General features: G+C 42.8%; 1 protein-coding gene across 1 annotated transcript in view; it reads right to left on the reverse strand.

Moving 5' to 3' along the window:
- Window positions 1–22728, reverse strand: part of LOC143783338 (uncharacterized) — a 54164-nt gene that overhangs the window by 25943 nt on the left and 5493 nt on the right. The window contains exons 5-9 of the mRNA XM_077271741.1: window positions 21724–21809; window positions 21566–21635; window positions 10046–10134; window positions 9780–9888; window positions 7407–8818 (exon numbers count right to left, since the gene is read on the reverse strand). Coding sequence (XP_077127856.1) covers window positions 7407–8818; window positions 9780–9888; window positions 10046–10134; window positions 21566–21635; window positions 21724–21809 — 1766 coding nt within the window. The remainder of the gene's footprint in view (window positions 1–7406; window positions 8819–9779; window positions 9889–10045; window positions 10135–21565; window positions 21636–21723; window positions 21810–22728) is intronic.

The raw sequence follows: 22728 nt of genomic DNA on the forward strand, positions 1-22728 counted from the left end.
TTAGCCAAAATAACCGGTAACCATCAATGAGTTTCTTACAATGCTCTGCTGGAATTTTAGACCATTCTTCTTTGGCAAACTGTTCCAGGTCCCTTTTATTTGAAGGGTGCCTTCTCCAAACTGCCATTTTTAGATCTCTCCACAGGTGTTCTATGGGATTCAGGTCTGGACTCATTGCTGGCCACCTTAGAAGACTCCAGTGCTTTCTCTCAAACCATTTTCTAGTGCTTTTTGAAGTGTGTTTTGGGTCATTGTCCTGCTGGAAGACCCATGACCTCTGAGGGAGACCCAGCTTTCTCACACTGGGCCCTACATTATGCTGCAAAATTTGTTGGTAGTCTTCAGACTTCATAATGCCATGCACACGGTCAAGCAGTCCAGTGCCAGAGGCAGCAAAGCAACCCCAAAACATCAGGGAACCTCCACCATGTTTGACTGTATTGACCGTGTTCTTTTCTTTGAGTGCCTCTTTTTTTCTCCTGTAAACTCTATGTTGATGCCATTGCCCAAAAAGCTCTACTTTTGTCTCATCTGACCAGAGAACATTCTTCCAAAACGTTTTAGGCTTTTTCAGGTAAGTTTTGGCAAACTCCAGCCTGGCTTTTTTATGTCTCGGGGTAAGAAGTGGGGTCTTCCTGGGTCTCCTACCATACAGTCCCTTTTCACTCAGACGCCGACGGATAGTACGGGTTGACACTGTTGTACCCTCGGACTGCAGGGCAGCTTGAACTTGTTTGGATGTTAGTCGAGGTTCTTTAATCAACATCCGCACAATCTTGCGTTGAAATCTCTTGTCAATTTTTCTTTTCCATCCACATCTAGGGAGGTTAGCCACAGTGCCATGGGCTTTACACTTCTTGATGACACTGCGCACGGTGGACACAGGAACATTCAGGTCTTGGGAGATGGACTTGTAGCCTTGAGATTGCTCATGCTTCCTCACAATTTGGTTTCTCAAGTCCTCAGACAGTTCTTTGATCTTCTTTCTTTTCTCCATGCTCAATGTGGTACACACAAGGACACAGGACAGAGGTTGAGTCAACGTTAATCCATGTCAACTGGCTGCAAGTGTGATTTAGTTATTGCCAACACCTGTTAGGTGCCACAGGGAAGTTACAGGTGCTGTTAATTACACTAATTAGAGAAGCATCACATGATTTTTCGAACAGTGCCAATACTTTTGTCCACCCCCTTTTTTATGTTTGGTGTGGAATTATATCTAATTTGGCTTTAGGACAATTCTTTTTGTGTTTTTTAATTTAAGACAAATTAAATGAAGATAATAATAACAAATAATTTGTGTTTGCAATCATTTTCAGGAAGAAACTGAGTATTATCTGACAGAACTGCAGGGGTGTGAATACTTTTGGCCACAATTGTAGTGTCAGTGTACAGGTAATATAGGGATTACCAGTGACATTATACACAGGAGCTCTGTATATAGGGTCAGTGTACAGGTAATACAGTGATCATCAGTGATATTATACACAGTACCTCTGTATAGTATTCGAGTACAGGTAATACAGTGATCACCAGTGACATTATACGCAGCTCTGTGTATAGTGTCAGTGTACAGGTAATATATGGATCACCAGTGACATTATACACAGGAGCTCTGTATATAGTATACAGTGTATAGTGTCAGTGTGCAGATAATACACTGACGCACTGGTGACGTCTCTAGCTAACGTCCTTCATCTTTCTTTTTTCTATATCCAGCGCAGACTGCCATCACTTCTTTCAGTCAGGACTTGTCTCTGCAGAAAATAACGCAGTTATCTAGAGCACAGATTCTAGAGCACATTCCTCACTTTCTCAAACTTCTACAGTACACAGCTAAATACAGACGTGCACCTACCATTAATATATAATTTGTTATTATGTAACCCAATGTTCCAAATATAAATTAAACCCATCACTGTGCCCCCATTATCTATACATAGCCACTTTCTCCACCTAATAAATATGTAAATTAATTAGCCCCCGTACTCTTTCCACATTTCATTACCAGTCACTGCATCCTCAACGCTTCTCCATCGCCTTCCCGATTCTTTGATTCATTATATTTACATGGCCCCCAGCTCCAATTCATTGTTATGTCCTCTTTCTCCCACCCCCATCCTCAATTCATTATTTGTTTCCCCCACACTCAATTTATCATCATTTATGGCCCCAATATCATTAAGCAAAATCTCCCATCCTTCTTTGACATTTCTGTCCTTTAGAACATCTGGTCATTGGACCTTTCCTACTGTCAGTAATCCAGGTTTTCCAAGTCACCTTGTGAATGATTTTGCCCTTTGTTAAGATGGAGTTTGCTGTTTTTGTCTGCCCTACTTCCTGTTCGTTTTTTTAAAACCCGGGTCAGGTGTCAGTTTCTTTGCTGGAGTATTCTGATTCTGTTCTCCTTCAGCTCAGCTGCTGGTTCTGAGTGTGTCTCTACCTCTGGCTCTGGACATTCCCTGCATATGTAAGCTACACTCTCTAGGTTATCATTAGTCTGCTGACTTGGAACTTAACCCTCGGTTCACTCCTTCTGGTAAGAACTGTGTTTTTGAACTATGTTTCTGGACTTTGTTTTGGGACGGAGTGTTGTTACTTAATCCTTCACTCTCCCTGGAGGGAGCTGTTGGAAACAACACCAGTATAATACTTAAAGGTGAACCCGTTTCTGAACTTACCCGTGTTTATGTCACATATGGGATCAACTTGTGAACTAGTTTCTGGACTTACCCGTGTTTATGCCACACCTGGGATGAACTTGTGGACTTGTTCTGGACTTACCCGTGTTCAATCACACCTGGGATGAACTTGTGGACTTGTTCTGGACTTCCCTGTGTTTACTTCATACCTGGATCTGACTCTTTCTGTACCGACAGTGTTTGGATCTGCACCACGTCACCCGTCACACTCACCTTTTGATCACCTTGCTGAGGACTGTGCCTTAAGAACTCTGCCGATTTGCGGTATATGTTTCAAGGACTTGTTTCATTCCAGGACACTGTGGGTTATCAGTATATTGTTTTGGGTGTTATTGCTGTTGTACAAATACACTATTTGCACTAAAGAAACCCGTCTCTGTCTGTTCATTGCCCCATGCTATCAGAATCCTCGAGTTCCTACAATAGTATTACACCTACCCTCTTTCTGAGTCCATTAAAATCTTTCTGAAGTCAAAACTTAAAGTCTGACTCCTCGCTGCATGTCCAGGACTCTCATAACAGCCTAGACATGCTGGTACTTGTAGTTCCCTGCTGACCACTCCCCGTTATGTCCTTTATTAGCCTACAACTCTCTGCTTCTAACAGCTATGTGTGGGATTTGTTATTCCCTTACTGCAGGGTGACTCTTCTTTGTGGCCGTGGGCTCCTTTTGTGACGATCCTGACTGTGGAGATTATAATAATATCACAATGCCAAGGCTGAGGTGCTGCTGAGGAACATCGTACTGATCATCGGCGTAGGGCTGTAGCCTCTCAGAGGGAAGACTCAGCCCCTCGCCATCTCTTCCATACGAGACGTTCTGCCCCAATCCAGGCTCGATCTCCTCGGGTCTGCAATGTCCAAGGCCACCAATTTGTCACAAACTACAGTTTAGATCTTAGTCCCATTTTACCACTACATCTATGACCTAAGTAAACTTCCTATATCTTGTCAGGCAGAGCTTTCCAAATGGACCCTTCATATGTCTGAGCTACTAAGGAATTGGTAGAACCCAACTTGAAGCCTTTAGACCTCAGAGTCCAGAATTGGAGCAGTGTTATTAGAAGGTGCACTGTCTCAGTTCAATCCGTGCGCCTGCTTTTTTGCAAACATTTTCAAATGTCTGCAAATTGAGATTCTGGTTTGGCTATTATCCTAAGCCATGTGACTAGGCTCGTTAAAGGGTCGACATTGACTTTTAGGATTGATACCTTCCAGTAAGTGGCACTAGAGTTCTAGTCCTCTTCCTCTCTGAAGCGACAATATGCATATTACCCAGAGGAGCATTGCGGCTTTAAGTCTCCTCATCTCGGCATGCTTAGCATGTCACTCTCCGCAAGGAGAAACGATACTTCTTGGATATCCATCTGCCTAGAGAAAACTGTCATCGGGAACTGTTGGCAATCACATGGGCCTTTGAGAAGGAAAAATAGACTACAAAAATGTGACTTATTTAGAATCCGCTAAGGGACTGAAGGGTGATTCATGAAGGTGCGTACTCCAGAAATACGGCATAAACACCGTAATTAGTCGCAATATTACGGCACAACTCAGCAGTTGCAGGAAATTTGTACGACTTTTGGCGTTTACAAGCCAGTCCCGTTCAGCTACGCCAATACGGGCAGGACATGTACGGGGTGTGATCACTCCGGCCCATCAAGTTCCTCATAAGTTACATCACTATAGTGGTGTAACTCACCCCACACATGTACGACAGCCCCCTGCCGGTGTATATCTCTGGTGACGGCACACACTGGATAGCAGATGCTTTCGCCAGTCAGGGCCGTGTACGCCAGCGAGCGCCATGCCATTTAATGAATCTCCCCCTGAATTCAAGGCAAGGTAGATCAGTTCTGTTCTTTTTCAGATTAGATTTTGTGGTAACATTCAGACCTGGTGTTAAAAATATAAATGGAGACTCGCTCTTCTGAAGTTTCTGTCCATCTCTGAGAATTCTGAACCAGTTCCTATTCTCCCTAAGGGCATAGTTGTGTCCAGTTCCTCTAGACCCATAAATCTCAAAATTTAGCTCTCAACAGTACTCCCTACAAAACAATTAAGGTTCATTAATAAGATTACTAAAAAAAGAAAAACAAATTACAATAATCACTTTTTAATAATTTTTCAAAATAAATCTCACAAACCAGTAGATAACATTGACATATTTGGTATTGCTGTACTCGTAACATCCTGTGCAACAATGAACAGTTGTTTTTTTTATGATGATTGGTAAATGGTGTAAAAATTGAATTTTTTTTTATTTTTCTCCATCGGACTCATTAAAAAGTGAATAAAAATGTAACATTCACAACAGTTTTTGGAAACGTGGTCCCCTAAAAAAACAAAAACCTACAACTCATCTTTAACCCCCGCAGCTTTTTTCGGTTTTGTGTTTTTCGGTCCTCTCCTTCCCAGAACCATAACTTTTTTTTATTTTTCCGTCAATATGGCCATGTGAGGGCTTATTTTTTGTGGGACGAGCTGTACTTTTGAATGATACCATTGATTTTACCATGTCGTGTACTAGAAAACGGGAAAAAAATTCCAAGTGTGGTGAAATTGCAAAAAAAGTGCAATTACACACTTGTTTTTTGTTTGGCTTTTTTGCTAGGTTCACAAAATGCTAAAACTGACCTGATATTATGATTCTCGGGGTCATTACAAGTTCATAGACACCAAACATGTCTGGGTTCTTTTTTATCCAAGTGGTGAAAAAAAAATCCAAACTTTGCTTAAAAAAAAAAATAAAAAAAAAAATAAAAATTGTGCCATTTTCCGATAAAGGTAGCGTCTCCATTTTTCGTGATCTGGGGTCGGGTGAGGGCTTATTTTTTGCGTGCCGAGCTATCATTTTTATTGATACCATTTTGGTGCAGATACGTTCTTTTAATCACCCGTTATTGCATTGTAATGCAATGTCGCGGCAACCAAAAAAAAAGTAATTCTGGCGTTTTGACTTTTTTTTCCTCGCTACACCGTTTAGCGATCAGGTTAATCCTTTTTTGATTGATAGATCGGGCGATTCTGAACGCGGCGATACCAAATATATGTAGGTTTGATTTTTTTTTTTCATTGTTTTATTTTGAATGGGGCGAAAGGGGGGTGATTTGAACTTTTATATATAGTTTTTTCATATTTTTAAAAACATTTTTTTTTTACTTTTGCCATGCTTCAATAGCCTCCATGGGATGCTAGAAGCTGACACAACTGGATCGGCTCAGCTACATAAAGACAATGCTCAGATCGCTCCTATGTAGTAGAATTGCAGCATTGCTATGAGCGCCGACCAAGGGTGGTGCTCATAGCAATCTGGCATCAATAACCATAGAGGTCTCAAGGAGACCTCTGGTGGTCATGCCGACGCACCAATAACCCCCCCATCATGTGACGGGGGTCAGCGGTGCGCGTATTTCCGGCCGGATGGCGGGAAGCACTTGTTAAATGCAACTGTCAGAGTTTGACAGCGGCATATAACTAGTTAATAGGCGTAGGTGGATCGTGATTCCGCCTGCGCCTATTGCGGGCACATGTCAGCTGTTCAAGACACCTGACATGTCCCGGCTTTGAGGTAGGCTCTCCGCCAGAGCCCACATCAAAGCGGGGGTTCTGCCATCGTACGTACTATTCCATCCGATGGCAGAAAGGGGTTAAAAAAAGGCGTTATATAGTGAAACTTACATGAAAAAAAGTTTTGGCTGTTATAACTATGAATGAATGAATGAATGAATGAACGAATATAAGAAAAATGTTCTCGCCCTCTGAGGAAGTGCATCACAAAAAAGTCATTGTGTGATGTTTGTGTATGCATTTTATACATGCTTGTGTATATATTTTATACTATTTGTATGCGTAATGTATGATTGCACATGTAATACCTTAGCAAGTGCATATTATATATATGTGTTTAATGTGAACATGCAAGTAATTGTGCGTGTGTAGAGCCAGACATACATGGGGGAGGAGGATAGAAACAAGTCTTGAACATGGGCCCTTCGAGGTCGATGTTTGCTGCTGGTGCTGATTACATTCATATCTGCTTGTATGGTCTGCATTACTTGAATTTTTACTTATTGTTCTGAATGTGGCCTCTAATACATTTGTTAGGAGCCATTATGTGAAGTTAGAGCCTCAGCTTTTACTTTTGCTTATTTTTTATATTACAATTGAAGACAAAAAATAAATGGCTGCGGTCAGTAGCATCAGAGCCAGCTATGTGGACTGCGAAAGGCCTCTCTACCCCAGGGGACAACTGTTCCGCTACCTAATCCCTTACATTGTAGGCATTCATACACAAGAAAGAAGAATTTCTGTGAATTTGTTAACAAATTATTTCAAATTAAATTGTCATTTTTTTGTACAATTCCATAACATTTATGATCAATTATTGATGTCCACATATGGTAAAAAAAATACTAAATATGCATGGGGACACCGATACATTTATTTTTTTACTATGATACTGCAGTGTGCATAAAGTAATGAACACAGTAATAAGAATCAAGGTTCTTTGTGACAATACGGCTTCAATGCTTTGAAAGTAAAGAAGACTTTTTTTTTTGTTCATTCATTCATAGCGCATTTCCTCTATGGATCCCGATCACAGCTGACCTTAGTTGGGTGTTTTCCAGATCCAGTCTAATACTACTGATAAGTTTCATGTTATTTTCCTGTAAAACATTACACTACACATACTGACCATCAAACTGGCTTCGCTTCAGTGTGACTTCTCTCATGTTTAATTTTACCTGATTTATCTGTAAAGCATTTTCCACATATTGAACACGAGTATGGCTTCTCTCCTGTGTGGATTCTCTGATGCTTAATAAGATCTGATTTACTTGTAAAAGATTTCCCACATTCTGAACATGAAAATGGTTTCTCTCCTGTGTGGATTCTCTCATGTGTGACAAGACATGATTTATTTGTAAATTTCCTCCCACATACTGAACATGAATAAGGCTTCTCTCCTGTGTGACCTCTCATATGTTTAACATGACTTGATTTATCTGCAAAGCATCTCCCACAATATGAGCATGAATACGGCTTCTCTCCTGTGTGAGTTCTCCTATGTGTTACAAGACCTGATTTATTTGCAAAGCACTTTCCACATACTGAACAGGAATGTGGCTTCTCTCCTGTGTGACTTCTTTGATGTGTAACAAGACTTGATTTAACTGTAAAGCATTTCCCACATTCTGAACAGGAATACGGCTTCTCTCCTGTGTGTATTCTTTCATGTGTTACAAGTTCAGATTTTTTTGTGAAAGATTTCCCACATTCTGGACATGGAAATAGATTCTCTCCAGTGTGAATTCTCTCATGAACAACAAGACCTGATCTATCTTGAAAGCATTTCCCACATTCTGAACATGAATACGGCTTTTCTCCTGTGTGAGTTCTCTGATGTCTAACCAGATTTGCTTTTTTCGTAAAACATTTTGAACAGCGTGAACATGAAAAGGGCTTCACCACTGTGTGACTTTTCCCACATACTGAACATGAATACGGCACTTCGCCTGTGTGAATTCTCTCATGGGTATCAAGACTTGATTTATTTGTAAAACATTTCCCACATTCTAAACATGAATATGGCTTCTCTCCTGTATGAATTCTCTCATGTTGAGTAAGGGTTGATTTCTTGGTAAAACATTTCCCACATTCTGAACAGGAGAATGGCCTCTCCCCCGTGTGCCTTCTCTCATGTTGAATAAGTGCTGATTTATAGTCAAAACACTTTCCACACTCTGAACAAGAGTATGGCTTCTTTCCTGTCTGACTTAATATATGTTGATAAAGTCCTGGGTTTTGAGTAAAACTTTTCCCCAATTCTGAAAAGGAGTATTTCTTCTCTCCTACATGAATTCCTCTGTGTGTACCAAGATCTGAGCTTTTTAAAAACTGTTCTCCAAATTGAAAAGATACACCTCCTTCCTGATCAGGTCTTGTAATGAGCTTTGATTGGTCACAAGTAGAAGTCTCATTACTTGGGGGATTATATGAGAGATCAGTATTGTGAGGTCTTGGATGTGCGTTAAAGTCTCCTGAGGCGTGATGTGCAATATTTTCATCTTCTACTTTATAATTTAGTGGTAATGTGAAGTCTTCCTCAGGATTTTCTGTGGGATGAAAACATTTATTCTGGAATTTTTATAAATTCGTAGAGTAGACAAATGTATAACATTATTAATATACAGGAAACACACATGCAGTTTTTCAAGTCAAAGCTAGAAGTGCATCATAGAGGAAAGAGTACAAGTCTCAGTCCTTCCTTTCTATTTCTCATTCCTTTCGAATACATATCTGGAAGAACACAACAATTAATCCACAAACTACAGGTGAATCCACCATTACAAAGCTTTGTATAACATTTGAAGGCTGGAAACACAAATGCAACTCATTAACGATTCTCAAGGATTCGCAAATCCAATCAAACTGTAAAAGCAATTACGTGTGTAATACTAGTCTTTGAACAAAGTCAGTATCTGTGAAACATGGACCGTGATCAGTTCACACTACTAGGCCTGACCGATGGATGTTGTGTCCTGAGCTAACTGCCTCACAGGAATATATGAGGCAGTTCAGGAGACTCGTCGGTGGGTCTGGGTATTGCGACGCGAGCATGGGCCGTGTATTATGGACTTGAGATTTTGGCTTTAAAGTATCAATGACAAAGTGACATTTTTTGCTACATAAACCTAGACTTAATGCAACTCAAGAATTAGAAAAATACATCCTTGTCAGGGAATCGAGCAAATCCCCTGATGACACAACGCAACTACTACTAAGGTATTCCTAAATCAAGCGACCTAATAAATCTACATTTACAATGATGATGTTGTTTGTTTTCCGTTCAGGGTAATCCAAATAAATCAGATAACTTTTGCTTGAATGGTGAAATTAAAGCCGCACGCTCGTGGAACTTCATCCTAAAGGCTATGTGCTATCTGCTTTTTGAAGCACAAACTCTCCAAATCTTAAAAACTTTAAGTTTCTGTTCCGAAAACGCAGAAAAAATACTTTGTGTGTACATAATCCAAGAAAGTTATGAAATCCCTTTCTAAATTCACTATTACATACCTGTGGTAAAATCTAGTGTAAATTCCTCTTCTTCTTCACTCAGTGGATCACCCCATATTCCCTCTTCTTCTGCTTTAACCTCCACTTTAATAGTAGTCACATCTTCCACCTGGTTTGATATATGGAATGATTCAGTAAAATACGGCAAACGGATGAGAAAATCTAATGGATTTAAAAAAGAAACCACCAAAATTCTACAACATCATTTATCAGTGTAGGGAAAAATGTCCACACGTCCTTCTATAGATTTGGTACAGAGCTGATACCTGATGATTCTCTGGGACGTTGTGATTCTCCTCTGGACGGTTCTGGGAATGCAGAGGAAGGGAACATCTCTCTGATGGGTTTCTTTTATCTGTAGGAGACACAGAACAGTTCAAAACCCTAACCATGACATACAAAGCCATCCACAACCTGTCTCCTCCATAGATCTGTGACCTCGTCTCCCAGAACTTACCTACACGCAACCTCCGATCCTCACAAGATCTCCTTCTCTACTCCCCTCTTATCTCCTCTTCCCACAATCGTATACAAGATTTCTCTCGCGCATCCCCCCTACACGGGAACTCTCTACCACAACATATCAGACTCTCGCCTACTGTGGAAACCTTCATAAGGAACCTGAAGACCGACCTCTTGCGACAAGCCTACAACCTGCAGTAACCACCGATCCACCAAACCGCTGTACGACCAGCTCTACCCTCACCTACTGTATTCTCACCCATCCTTTGTAGATTGTGAGCCCTCGCGGGCAGGGTCCTCTCTCCTCCTGTACCACTCGTGACTTGTATTGTTTAAGATTATTGTACCTGTTTTTATTATGTATACCCCTCCTCACATGTAAGGCTTCTTTTACACTTGCCGTGATTTTTGCAGCCCATTTTTGTGGCCCTAATAGATTTCTATGGGGCCGCAAAAACGGGCCATATAAATTTGTCGGAGCGCCACACGCTGTATGGCCGTGAGGGCTGTATTTACGGCCGTGAAAAAATATGGAGCTGGCTCAATACTTCTCACGGCTTATGGACACGGCCCCCATTGAAAATCAATGGGGCCGCAAAAACAAAGGAAGCTTGTTTTTGCGGTGCACTGTCAAGAACGTATTTGCGGATCGCCTTTTTTTTCCCTACTATTCTAAACCAGAAAAATGGTGATCTGCAAGATTTTTGTGGCCCGTTGTTGCGGCAGACCGTGAAAATGACGAAAATACGGCCCGCAAAAATCACGGCAAGTGTAAAAGAAGCCTAAAGCGCCATGGAATCAATGGCGCTATAATAATAAATAATAATAACACATACAGTTGTGCTCAAAAGTTTACATACCCCAGCAGAAGCTTTGCTTTCTTGGCCTTTTTTCAGAGAATATGAATAATAACACCAAAAATTTTTCTGCACTCATGGTTAGTGGTCAGGTGAAGTCATTTATTTTTAATCTACTGTGTTTTCTCTTTGTAAATCACAATGACAACCCAAAACATCCAAATGACCCTGATCAATAGTTCACACACCCCATTTCTTAATACCATGTATTGCCCCCTCTAACATCAATGACAGCTTGAAGTCTTTTGTGGTAGTTGTGGATGAGGTTCTTTATTTTCTCAGACGGTAAAGCTGCCCACTCTTTTTGGTGAAAAGCCTCCATTTCCTGTAAATTCCTCGGCTGTCTATTATGAACTTCGCGCTTGAGATCTCCCCAGAGTGGCTCAATGATACTGAGGTCAGGAGACTGAGATGGCCACTCCAGAACCTTCACTTTGTTCTGCTGTAGCCAACCACAGGTCGACTTGGCCTTGTGTTTTGGATCGTTGTCCTTTCGGAACCTCCAAATACGTCCCATGCACAGCTTTCGGGCTGATGATTACAAATTTGCCTCCAGTATTTGCTGATAACATGCTGCATTCATCTTTCCTTCAACTTTGACCAAGTTTCCTGTGCCTTTGTACCTCACACTTCCCCAAAACATCAGTGATCCACCTCTGTGCTTTACAGTAGGAATGGTGTTCCTTTCATCATAGGCCTTGTTGACCTCTCTCCAAATGTAACATTTATGGTTGTGGCCAAAAAGTTCAATTTTGATCTCATCACTCCGCATTACCTTGTTCCAGAAGTTTTGAGGCTTGTCTCTGTGCTGTTTTGCGTATTGTAGGTAAGATACTTTGTGTCATTTGCGCAGTAATGGCTTTCTTCAGGCGACTCGACCATGCAGCCCATTTTTCTTCACGTGCCTCCTTATTGTGCATCTTGAAACAGCCACACCGCTAGTTTTCAGAGTCCAGTATTTCAGCTGATGTTATTTGTGGGTTTTTCTTTGCATCCCGAACAATTTTCCTGGCAGTTGTGGACGACATTTTTGTTGGCCTATCCGATGTTGGTTTTGTTTTTACAGAGCTCCTGATTTTCCATTTGTTAATCACAGTTTGAACACTGCTGACTGGCATTATCAATTCCTTGGATATCTTGATGTATCCCTTTCCTGTTTTATACAGTACAATTGTCAAGGTGAAAATATATATATTTTCTATACCTTTGTACTTTTATATATCATATACTGTGAAACAATAAGTTTTCCCCTGCTAAAGCAAATGTAATTGTATTTAAAGATGACCGCCAGTGTTCAGTTTCGTTTCAGGTTAGTGACCGAAGGGTTAAGCCATTTCCTCAGAAACGAAACTTAAGGAATGTGAAGAAAAGGAGGAATCCACCAGAAGACGTCAGAACAAATCAGAAAGACTGGATGCTAGCTTAAACCCCGCCTAATGCACGCCTTCCCCTAACACTCAATATAGTATTGTGTATTTTAGAATAAAGCCAGTTGGTGTGACCGTTGTAGACATGTGTGGACGCACGGGGCATTAACTGAGTTTGAACCAGCTACCTGTCTGACTCATTCTTATCCGGTACCAGATGCCTTGCACACATATTAATTTGGAATGACTGGTGAATGAGGATTAATTGTCGTTTACGACCCCGACAATTTGGCGCCCAACGTGGGGCGTGGCCAGCGATCCGAGACCCTCTGGACCCATGCCTGGATGTCTGTGGATGATACCCGTAGTGGCTGACCTCGAGGACTGATCACCCTCCGAACACGGTAAGTGGCGATCATATACACTGTATGTGTCACACTTGCTAGTGTCTCAGCCGTTATTGGTTTGTCTGTGGTCTCTTTGGGTCCGGGAGGTGACCGGTCGAGTGGTGAGACCGAACGCGATCCTGTGCCACGCTCTGAACCAGCAACTGAGAGACGTTGCATTCTGTGCGTCCTCTGTACACCACACCTCCTCCACCGGTCATTGTACTCCGTTCAACCACCCTACCCGTGACTATTGTCTAGTAGTGAAGTGGAGTGAAAGATTGAGCTAGTTGTAGATTGTGGGGCGGCTTAGAGAAGGGATAGGAGACGCAGCCTCTGTGATATTGTACCAGCTAGGTAATTAAGACGTCCCGAGCAGGGACCACCTGTATTTCTGTGGAGGGCTCTCACTAGGAGACCGCCTCCCGACTGTTTAGAATATCGTGGCAGGATAGTCTGTTAATCACTGGTGTTCAGGTTAGGGACAGAAAATGTTGAGCGCGAGGCTCTTCTTTTTCCAATACGTTGAGCGAGATTCCGTATTGTAGAATACCAGTGTTGAAATCGCTGCCAGCGATCCTGAGCTATAGCAGGGCGTAGTATTCTGTGAGTCATGCTGCGTATCTTAAAGCAAAAGAAGTCTGTGCCCCACAAGTTAGATGAGGATTCTGTGGAAGTCAAGGCAATAGTGGAGTCACGGGAGGGCAAGAGACAGTCAAGAAGCTTATCTGCGAGTTGCGCGAGGCTTAAAGAACAAAGGATGAAAATAGGTTGATGGAGAGGAAGGATCAGATAATGTAGAGCCCGTATTTGGTTATAAAATGCCTTTGAACTGTGATCTTACAGATTGTAAAATGGCCGCCGTGCCACTGATGATGAAAATGCAGTCTCAGCCAGCGCCCTGTAATGGCGGCGGAAAGAGATCTCCAGAAGTGTAGGTGTGTCCTGTTTGTGTTGTGCAGAATCCAACCTGGGTGGAGACCTGTCGCGTGTGTGTGTACGGACCGTCCTTGGGGCTCCGCCCAGACCACGGAGGATTATAGGAAAGTTTTGTAGAAATTAGGTCTGAAAACTGCTGTAATTTGTGACTTTGTAGAGGATACGGAGCTTTGTATCAGTGCTGTGTAGTGTAGGGGAGGGGCGAGGCAGACCGCTGCGAGATTTCTTTGTCAGTTCTTCTTCTTTCTCCTTATCTGCGCTACGTGCCGGAGAAAGAGGGGGGGGGGGCAGGGAGCTGGGCCTCGCTTCTCCCTTTTTGTGCTGAGGAATGCAGTGATTTTTGTCCTTATCTCCGTGTTTCTGGTAGGGAGGGGCAGCAGCAGGTCGCTGCGCTCTTGAGTCTCTCTGTGTTTTCTTAGTGTTGTACGTGCTGGTAGATCTGTGAAATATTGTAAATTGAAAGTGAAATCTGGCTGTGCCCCTCAATCCTAAGGCACCAATATATATGTTGGGTTGTCAGAACTTGGTGCGCCTCCATCCTGTGATCCGGCTGCGTGGATCTGTGATGTATGCGGAGTTACTAATTCTTAGTGTAGAGATGTCTGTTCAAGAAGACCCGGAGTTGTAGCCCCCACCTTTCCCTTGCTAAACGCTGACAGCAATTCCCCGCTCCAAATACAGACCCCTTTCTCAGCTGGGAGGACAGCAGCGTTTCTTATCAGCTCCAGCCCTCCCCACCTTACACAAATCCAGTCTCATACTAAAATATCCCTTTTAACCCTGTCCGGGAACCTCTCTCCCCAGCCCCGCCATGCAAATTCTCAGATCAAGAGCTTGTTTTAATTAGAGTAGATGACAGACCCAATAAATATACTCTTATAAAACCTATCTCTGTGGGACCTTTCCCTGAAGTTACTGCTCAGTTCGTAATCTCTTCTATATGTTCGGTAAATTTACTGGGGGCAGATTTATTATTACAGTTCTGCTCCAGGATATAATTCCAAGATGATGGTCAGATGGTCCTTGCGTTATATAACTCCTATGCAGATGAATATAAAGAGATGTGTATCCTACTTGCCCTTCCTACGGTTATGATGGTCCTGATAGACCCAGATTCTCCCCCAATAATGCCTGTAGAACCAGTAAAAGTGTTTCTCAAACCTGGTGCCCCTTTTTCTAAAGTCCATCAATACCCTTTGAAATATGATCAGGAGCAGTGTCTCAAGGGGCAAATACAAATGTTATTCGATAATGGTGCCCTGATACCCTGTGTTTCCCCATGTAACACACCCTTGTTTCCCGTTAAGAAAAAGACCCCACCCGGCCAACCCCCTGTGTACCGGCTGGTACAAGATCTACAGGCATTTAATGCAGTTACTGTTCCGGAAACTCCGGTGGTGCCTAAGCCACATATTCTTTTGTCCCAGATATTTCAGGATGCTGCTTGGTTCATGGTTATCGATCTTGCCAATGTCTTCTTCAGTATTCCATTACACCCAGATTGCCAGTTCTGTTTGCATTCATTTATCAGGGATGACAATTGACGTGGACAGTTATGCCAAAGGGGGGCCCAGTCATAGCCCAAGAGTGTCAGGCCTACCTTGCCACTTATGGCCCCTTGCATCCAGGAGATGCTATGACTACCCAGGGAGGGAATTTGCCCTGTGATATAGTGCTACACACTGCAGGCCCTAGATACTGATTATAAGACACCCGAGCACTGCCGTACAGTATTGCAGACAGAGCTCACCTATGCAGGACATGCTACAGGTGTGCTGACTCAGCTTCATGGAGACAAATAGAGACCTGTTGCTTATTACAGCGGCCGCTTGGATACAGTGGCAAGAGGAAGTCCTTCCTGTGTTCGGGCTGTGTTGTCTGTCCAGCTGTTGCTACACAAGTCTTCAGAGATTGTTTTGGATCACCCACTGACGGTCCATACCCCGCATGATGTACATAGTATCCTTAACCAAGTACAACCTAGCCACCTGTCCATGACCAGACAGCTGCAACTTCAGTGTGCTATTCTCATGCCTACTAATGTGACTTTGAAAAGGTGCACTGTCCTGAACCCCGCTACTCTTCTTCCAGTTCCTATGGATCCAAAGGGGGGAGGAGTAGGTGACATGAAAAAGGACACTCTTTTTCTTTCTAGAATGGATCCAGAGGAACAAGATTAGGTTTCCAAACCATATGATTGTCTAGAATTGATGTCTCAGGAAACGGCTGGTCTCTAGTGTGCCCATTCTAATGCTGATTTTGAGCTTTTTGTAGATGGATCCCGTCACCAAGATGACCAAGGACGCTTCTGTACCAGATATGCTGTGGTCTCAGAACATGAGGTAATCAAGGCAGAGTCAATGCCAGCTCATATGGCTGCACAAGAAGCAGAGCAAACTAGCAGAAGGTAAGACTGTAAATATCTACACTGATTCCAGGTATGCTTTTGGCATTACACACGGTTATGGGCCTATCTGGAGAGCCAGGGCTTTTCTGACAGCAAATGGCCACCCCTTTAAACATGCTGAGGCAGTCCAGCAACTTATGAATGCACTACAGTTTCCCACCCAATCAGGCATCATAAAGGTAAAGGCACATACCAAAGGCACTGATGGACGGACAAAAGGGTAACGCACTGGCAGACCAGGCTGCCAAGAAAGCAGCAAGCACTCCTGTAGCCTCTCAAGTACATCACCTAGACACCCCACCATCTCCACTTGTGTTGAAAGACATCTTAGCCCGGTTACAAGAACAGGCAAGTAAGGAGGAGAAAAATAGGTGGCAAAAGACAGGGGCTTGCTCTGATACCGTCACTGGACTATGGGGGAGGGGTGAAAAGGTCTGCCTACCACAGGTACTGTACCCAATGATGGCACAGGTTCTGCACGAGAATGTGCACCACTCGAAGACGGCCATGTGTGACACCCTACAGAAACAATGGATTGCCCCCGGGTTTTCCACCTGCGCAGAAAGGCAGGTACAGAGCTGCATGATATGTGCCACACATAATCAGGGTAGGACAGTGAAAACCCCATCCAAACACACTCCCCGGCCCTTTAACCAATTCCAGAGACTGCAGATTGATTATATTCAGTTACCCAGGGTAGGGACGTATGAGTATGTGTTGGTCTGCATTGATTTATTTTCAGGTTGGCCAGAAGCCTACCCAGTTGCCAAAGCTACGGCTAAGACAACGGCGAAGAAACTGATGGCTGAGATCATATGCAGGTATGGAGTTCCTGAAGTCATTGAAAGTGATCAGGGTTCCCATTTTACTGGAGAGATCATGTCAGAGGTAATGGCAGCACTGGGGGTAAGTCAAGCATTGCATACTCCATACCATCCGCAGAGTAGTAGAAAAGTGGAGAGACTAAATGGAACTCTTAAGCTTAAAATCCAGAAGGCAATGACAGAGACTGGTAAACCATGGACAGAATGCCTCCCTCTAGCTTTGTTTTCAGTAAGATATACCCCAAACAGGAAGACAGGACTGTCACCGTATGAGATTCTGTTTGGCAGGGGCCCCAATCTTGAATGTTTCTTTCCACAACAGTTGCAGCTCAAGTACCAGGACTTGACTAGCTATGTGCAGGCCTTACATGGACACCTTGCCAGAGTGCATTTAACCGTTTTCAGTTCTCTTCCAGACCCAGACAAGGTTCCTGGACACCATCCCTTTGTGCCAGGAGACCTGGTGTATGTGAAAGTTTGTGTGCAGAGATTGTCTCCAGCCGAGATTTGAAGGACTTCACACGGTGATCCTGGTCACCCCCACCGCAGTAAAACTTGAAGGAAAGAGCACCTGGATCCACGCCTCACACTGTAAAAGAGACCGAACCAGTGTTTAGTCACAGAAGTGACTGAACGGAAATGTTGCTGTTGTTTTTGATCCTGGAAGTAGGGGCCATCCTCGCCCCTACCTTCTCGGCCCCTAATGTAAATGAAAATACTAAGGTCCCACTATTCTCTGGGTAAATCTGACAGCCCCGGTAAGTATCTGGCGATTTGATTTCTGTGATGTAGTCAAGTGTCCCGAGACTGAACGGGTGGTAGAGGAGATCATCCAGTTTTATATGTGTGTTACCAGAAATGACAACAATAATTGTTATTATTGGACAGATGCTGCCTGGAATACGGGAGATGATTGGGGATATAAACCTAGTGAAGCCATGTTCCCAAGGATGGGACGGGTAGGAGTCTTCGTGAGAGAATGCATCTAACAGCCCTTCTGCAACCACTTAGGGGCTGTAAATGGGGTAAAAGCTGTCACCCCCTCCTCCTAAATCTTGAAAACCCCCAATCTGCTGATCTGCAGACGTTCGTATTAGGAAGGCATTATAATTATGTATTTAGTGCTGGACCCTATGCGTATTTAGGCCATATACAGCTCCAGGATATTAGCTTCAGACCAACCATGACCCCTGTTACCAGTACACCTAAAACAGGCCCAGGTGAGCGTTTGCAAAATGTAGTTAATGAAGTGATCCCCATTCCAGGTCTCAGTTGGCAAGAGGTTTTCTCCATAGAAACACAAACAGCCCCAAGGAAAAACCTATGGTCAGAATGGGTGAGATACAATGTAAGAGTCCAGAATATCTCTGTAGGATGTATTGCTTGTGCTGCTGCGAATACACATCTCTACACATATGCATTGCTTTTTCCTGATGACAACACCACTGCCTGTGTCATGAATCGTTTGAAAGGTCTGAAGTCCACTGATTGCCCAGATTATGTCCTACTGATTCATGAGAAACCTAGACTAAAGGTCCCAGGAGAAGTAACCGTATTAGCTGACAATTACACCTGCTACAATTCCCACGACACCACAGGTACACTAGTAGGGATCTTCAAGACAAGTTTCTGCAAAGAGAACAGTTCTTTAGATACTGATTTGCTAATTAAAAATACACAATATATGTACACCAAAGATACCTGATGAACCTACCAGAAAGAGGAGAAGTCTCGATCAGCTCCACATGAGTTATGAAGAAGATCCACTAGTATATATCGATGCCATTGGAGTGCCAAGGGGGGGTGCCTGACCAGTTTAAAGCCCAGAACCAGATTTATGCCGGCTTTGCTTCTATAATCCCACAGGTGCAGATTAATAAAAATGTTGAATGGATCAAATATATATATATATATTACAGTGAACAAAGATTTGTCAATTATAGCTGTGATGCCTTCCAGGATATAGTTGAGGATTTGGGCCCTAACACTTGTATGACCCGTGCTGCAACCCGACCTAAGAGAATTACACTGAATCCTGTCCAGACAAGATCACATGCAGTGATATAAGAAGCTGACACAGGATTGTGGTTGGCGGATAGTGGGGACATTAACTCTTAGGAGTAGGCTGACAGTAATCCTTTTGGGAAGGAGCTGTAGACCAGCATGTCATGTCGCCCCCACCACCAGAGAACCAACCACATCAGGTAGGGTAAGACAGATACAGGAGTATTATCCCTGGAGGCCCTCTGACTAGCTATGCAAAAACAATTGGCTGACCCTGAGAACCAACCTTTCTCATTCTACAGACAAATAATGACCATATGTTGGACGTATAAGTGCACCTGGGCAGGCCTAGGTAGTTAGTGAGCACAAAAACAGGTGACGTGCTAGGACGCAAATTTAGACTTTTTACAGATGTGACAAAGGAGAGAGTGTAGAGCTATACTTTGGACGGTTACAGCTGAAATAGGAAGACATGGAGTACAGTCCCATAAACCCACTTGATGTTAGAGTATAGGTAAATACATTCATTGACGGTATGACCAAAGATATACGAGACGTATTATAAACAGCCAGACCTGAATGGCGAAATGTAGATCCGAAAGACCTGAAGGTTTCTAAAGAAGTTGAACAAATTAGGACAATAAGACGACGTGTCATGTATGCTGGAGCAGACACATCTTTCTTCTCCAGTTGGTTAGGTGGGATCAAGGGATTCCTTCAACAAGCTTGTTTAGTACTGATTGCCCTCCTTGTAGTTGGATCAATAATCCTCTGTTGTGTTATTCCCTTGTGTAAAAAGGTCATTGCCAAAGCAACTCCGACTGGCACCTTCCTCAATCAAGTAATAGATCCACTAGAGTACAATGGTATTGATCCAGGGGAGATCCCTAAGTATATTCCCCTCAAAAGAGTAGACAGAACCCCCCATTCTCAGATGATGCTAAGAGATTTAGTTTAGGGACAGTGGGAGAACTCCATGTGAGGTTAGTGAAGGGTTCAGCTGCCTGGAGGCCTCTCGCTAGGGGAGAGTTTCTGAGGTGTCTGGATGAAGAAATCCACCTCCCCTTTCCCATCACATGGACAGTCTCGAAGGATCCTTCTTTAAGGGAAAAACTTAGTGTTTAGGGGGGATTGTCAAGGTGAAAATATATATATTTTCTATACCTTTGTACTTTTATATATCATATACTGTGAAACAATAAGTTTTCCCCTGCTAAAGCAAATGTAATTGTATTTAAAGATGGCCGCCAGTGTTCAGTTTCGTTTCAGGTTAGTGACCGAAGGGTTAAGCCATTTCCTCAGAAACGAAACTTAAGGAATGTGAAGAAAAGGAGGAATCCACCAGAAGACGTCAGAACAAATCAGAAAGACTGGATGCTAGCTTAAACCCCGCCTAATGCACGCCTTCCCCTAACACTCAATATAGTATTGTGTATTTTAGAATAAAGCCAGTTGGTGTGACCGTTGTAGACATGTGTGGACGCACGGGGCATTAACTGAGTTTGAACCAGCTACCTGTCTGACTCATTCTTATCCGGTACCAGATGCCTTGCACACATATTAATTTGGAATGACTGGTGAATGAGGATTAATTGTCGTTTACGACCCCGACACAACTATCTTTTTCCATAGATCTGTTGACAATTCTTTTGCTTTCCCCATGACTCACAATCCAGAAATGTCATTGGCTGGATGAAAGATGCAAGAGTCTGTCTGGATCCCAGAAACTCACTCAGCTTTTATGCACACACACTGATTACAAGCAAACAGGTCACAGGTGAGGATGTTACATTTAGTAGCCATTCACACCCATTTGTGTCAACTTCTGTGCATGTTATCAGGCCAAAATCACCAGGGGATGTGAACTTTTGATCAGGGTCATTTGGATGTTTTGGGTTGTCATTATGATTTAAAAAGAGAAAACACAGTAGTTTGACAATAAATGGCTTCACCCAACCACTAACCATGAGAGGAGAAAAAGTTTTGGTGTCATCATTCATATTCTCTGAAAATAGGCCAAGAAAGCAAAAATACTGCAGGGGTATGTAAACTTTTGAGCACAATTGTAGTTTGCATGTGACAACCACAAGATGGGATTTTTATCTAGAGGATGCAAATTGCCTCTTCTGAGAAAAAGAGGACTTAACTCTATAGCGCCACCTGTTGGAAGTAGCGATCCTACAAGTCACAATCAACCCTTTAACGAGTCGTGCAATATGACTTAGGATAAAAGCCAAATCAGTATCTCAATTCGCAGACACGGTGTTTCAGGCTGTTGGCCCTCGTCAGTGCGAAGCATGAGAACTGATTTGGCCAGGTGAGAGGCTCTGGACTGGGGTCTAAGGGGTAACGTTTCTCCTTATGGAGAGTGACATACCAGCTGGCTTGTCAAGGTAAGGAGGCTTATTCACCGTGCAATGCTCCTCTGGGAAATTAAATATGCAAATTGCCTCTTCTGAGAAAAAGAGGACTTAACTCTATAGCGCCACCTGTATCTAGAGGATACTCTTTTACAACCATTGATGCTCTCTCCTCCTTACATGGCTGATCGGCCTCCATCGCCTCTTCTTCATCTATAATCTCAGCCTTAATATCAATTGTATCTTCACCCTAAACAAAAAAGAAAAAAATATGATGTGATCTTGGGTTCCATCTCTTTATGGTCGTATTTTGGTGATGACACTTCAGCATCATTTACCTGATTCTCCGGGATGTGGTGATTCTCCTCTGGACGGCCCTGGGAATACTGAGGACGGAGACATCTCTCTGGTGGATTTCTTCTTTCTTGGGAGACACAAGAAAAGAAAGAAGAGATAGAAAGATAGATAGATAGATAGATAGATAGATAGATAGATAGATAGATAGATAGATATGGTTCCAAATTGTTTTTTCCATGAACCCATGACGGAATCGTAAACTCGGATAATCGGCAGCAAAGTAAACAAAGTTACAGATGTTTGTTTCCAAGTGGTGGTGGGTCCAGCCTTGCAGCCCCACAAACTGTCCGGTTTAAGTGGACCTTTTCTTTGGATAAGGAGGTCTCGTGAAATGTTAGAATAAGTTGTAGGCACTAAGAAAGCAAGATGAGAGGGAAGAATGTGCAACAGCAGTTCAATTCAATACAATTGCATTAGAGTCGGCTCAACACCAGGGACGCATCGATCCGAATTATTGAACGGTTTATGTTGCATGTATCTTTATATTACGTGTCCGGAATGTGCATGTGATGTCTTGTAATTAGGATACTCATCACAGAACATTATTATTATGATTGTACACATTTTGAGGGATGGAGATATCTACACGATGATTTGAGTTGGTGTGATGTCCATTGGGCTTGTTATACTGGGGTGTACACCCTTTTTACTTGCTTGATGAAGACTTTTGGGAGTCAGAGCTTGTATGTATTAGATAAAGAATCTTCTTGATCCATATATTACTACCGGGACTGTTATCACATTGTGGACACTCCTCATCCTCCTATGCAGCAAGATTCGAAGACGCAATTATTATTAGTCGTTTTTATATCAAGCACAGAATTGTTGTCAGCGAGAGGATCACCCCAAAAAATAGACACCTCCATATTACACAATGCAAAAGATTGTATCCGCCACAAAAGGCTCATATGACATCAGGATCGACCGCATGGATTTCTCCATAATGTATTTTAAAATATCACATCGGATGGTATAGTGCAGCCAGT

Source organism: Ranitomeya variabilis, chromosome 6 (assembly GCF_051348905.1).
Source record: "Ranitomeya variabilis isolate aRanVar5 chromosome 6, aRanVar5.hap1, whole genome shotgun sequence".
NCBI lineage: Eukaryota > Metazoa > Chordata > Amphibia > Anura > Dendrobatidae > Ranitomeya > Ranitomeya variabilis.